Raw genomic sequence first — 2,934 nt, 5'->3', positions numbered from 1 at the left:
TATTTACAGTTAGATACGCTTAGATTTCCAGAGTTCCACTAAGACTAGCTGCGGTTAGCGGCTAATGCTGCCCGACAGTGCTACACTGAAGAACCCTGAGTGTTCTGGTAATCCAGGGCAACATTAGCTAGTGGTTCGTCCTACCAATAATACTAGCCAATACTAGTGGCTAATGCTAATGCTGCTCCAGCAGTGCTAACCGGGGTTTACAGCAGGCTACAGGCTGATCCTTCTCACCTCTGAACGGCAAAAAAGCTAGCACTTAGCACAGTAAGCAGCTAATGCTAATGCTGCTGCAGCAATGCTAACTGAGGTTAGCAGCATACTACAGGCCAATAATACACACAATCTGACTGATAAAATTCATAATTTTTTTTCTGGAAATTTAAGGATTTTAAGTGTGCCTTACAGTGCGAAACATACAGTAGGTTGTAGGTCATAAAACCAAGCTTAGCTGCTAATTCATATTTTAGTTAAATAAAATCAAAAGGAAGACTAAATACAAATCTATTTTTTCATCTGAACATAAAATTTGACATTTTTTAATGGTGTTTATGCTGAGTGTAACTGAGGTGCTGGTGGATGTCGGTGATTCAGGGTCGCCCTCATGTCTATGTTACCTCCTGTCTCTCTCTCTCTATCTCTACCATTAATAAAGCTGTTACAGTCAGACCTGCTTTAGCCATTAGCCGCTAAAACTGAAACTGACGTACTGTAGTTTCAGCCCTCAGATGAGAACATTAGTCGTATTTGTTGGATTTGATTTGGTTTAATTTGTTAAAAAAACTTTCCAACACAACAGTGGAAACCCCAGCTTGAGATGTTCATCTTACCTACTGCCATCCAGACGGAGTAGCGGATCCACGTATCTGCTCCCAGCTGAACCATCAGATAAACATTCACAAAGGTGCTAACCACAGGAAGCACCGGCAGCAGAGGAACCTGCAGAGTTTAGCATGAACAAAATAGTAAATAGAATAATATAGTATATTAATATAGCTATTTATAGGTTTATGTTTGAGTAAAATGAACATTGTTGTTTTATTCTATAAACTACAGACAACATTTCTCCCAAATTACAAATAAAAATATTCTCATTTAGAGCATTTATTTACAGAAAATGAGAAATGTCTGAAATAACAAAAAAGATGCAGAGCTTTCAGACCTCAAATAATGCAAAGAAAACAAGTTCATATTCATTAAGATTTAAGAGTTCAGAAATAATCAATATTTGGTGGTTTTTAATCACAGTTTTATTTTATGCATCTTGGCATCATGTTCTCCTCCACCAGTCTTACACACTGCTTTTGGGTAACTTTATGCTGCCTTGCTCCTGGTGTAAAAATTCAAGCAGTTCAGTTTGGTGGTTTGATGGTTTGTGATCATCCATCTTCCTCTTGATTATATTCCAGAGGTTTTCAATTTGGTAAAAACAAAGAAACTCATAATTATTATACCCCCATCTGAAGAAACTCAACAATAGATGAGAAAACATGGAGCGCTGGTGAACCTTCCCAGGAGTGACCGGCCGACCGAACAAAATTACTCCAAAAGGGCATGAAGAACTCATCCAGGAGATCCATAAAAGAACCCAGAACAACATTTAAAGAACTGCAGGATCTCACTCACCTCAGTTAAGATCAGTGTTAATGATTCAATAATAAGAATAAAGAGACAAACGGGTAAAATGATCTCCATGGGAGAATTGCAAGATAAAAAACACTGCTTTTTACATACTGAACGTAAATTGTAAAACATGGTGGTGGTAGTGTGTGTGTGTGTGTGTGATGATGGTCTGGAGCTGCTGGACTTTAACTTGCTGTAATGGATGGAAGTAGGAATTCTACTGTTCTCTAACATAAAATCCTGAAGGAGAATCAGAATCCGTCCATCTGTTCCTTACTGACCTCAAGCTCAGGAGTACTTTACTTGGGTTCTGCAGCAGGACAGTGACCTAAAGAACACAAACCTCTAAAGTTCACTGTCTCTGAATGGATTAAAAACTAAAATCTAAATGAAGGTTTTGGGGTTAAAGGTCTAGTTAAAGTCTGGATGATTGAGATGCTGTAGATGATCTTAAACAGGACTTTTATTCTGGAAAATGCTCCAATGTGTCTGAATTAAAACTGTAATTCTATAAAGAAGAGTGGAACTAAATTCCTCCACAGAGATGAGAAAGGGCTAGATTGGTTTGGATAATCTGAAAAATATCAGTATTACAAAAAATCCCAGCTGGGTGACTCTCACCATGAAGGCAGCTTTGACGCCGCTCTGTGGTTGCCTCCAGATGATGATAACAGTGATGAGTAGACACAGCAGAGCTACGGTGATGATCAGGATCATCCACCACTCGCCCACCGACTGTATTCCCTTAGTCAGGATCACACTCAGAGCCACTGCAAGAGCAACTGCACAAAAAAAACAGACCAAAAATAGGGTTTTTCAGTGAGACTGAGGTGGAACTGTATGTAGATAAAGGCATGATGTTGTACAATCAAACTACTGAAAACCAAAAAAAAAAAAAAACGTTTTATTGCTTTAGTTTAAGTGATATTAGAATGTTTTTTACATAAGTAGTAGTTCTCAGCTAGACATTATTGAAACATTATGAGAATGTTAGAAGTGACGTTCCCAAAACTTTTTGCAACAGTGATGTTGCAGCCAGGGGTGCAACTACATACTTTTTGAGGTGTATGCGAACATACTATCGGCGCCCCCCCCCCCCCAAAAAAAAAAAATCAATATAATAAATAAAATAAATAATAAATTTATAAATATAATATAATAAAATAATATAAAATAACATAATATAATATAATAAAATAATATAATAATAATAAATATATGTAAAATAAAAAACAGCGTTGGCAACCCTTGTTCTATAATTTAGTTTTATGATTCACCATCTACTTACTTACTTGTTATGACCCGTTA

At 37.0% G+C, this 2,934-nt stretch overlaps 1 protein-coding gene across 1 annotated transcript in view; it reads right to left on the bottom strand.

The window, feature by feature from the left end:
• The window catches only part of LOC125785862 (cationic amino acid transporter 2-like), a 3,428-nt gene extending 725 nt beyond the window's left edge, over positions 1-2,703 (bottom strand). The window contains exons 1-3 of the mRNA XM_049470040.1: positions 2,682-2,703; positions 2,248-2,408; positions 834-942 (exon numbers count right to left, since the gene is read on the bottom strand). Of these exons, the coding sequence (XP_049325997.1) occupies positions 834-942; positions 2,248-2,408; positions 2,682-2,703 (292 nt within the window). The remainder of the gene's footprint in view (positions 1-833; positions 943-2,247; positions 2,409-2,681) is intronic.
• Between the last annotated feature and the right edge of the window lie 231 nt (positions 2,704-2,934).

Source organism: Astyanax mexicanus, chromosome 21 (genome assembly GCF_023375975.1).
Source record: "Astyanax mexicanus isolate ESR-SI-001 chromosome 21, AstMex3_surface, whole genome shotgun sequence".
NCBI lineage: Eukaryota > Metazoa > Chordata > Actinopteri > Characiformes > Acestrorhamphidae > Astyanax > Astyanax mexicanus.
This window is presented reverse-complemented; position numbering and strand designations above follow the sequence as displayed.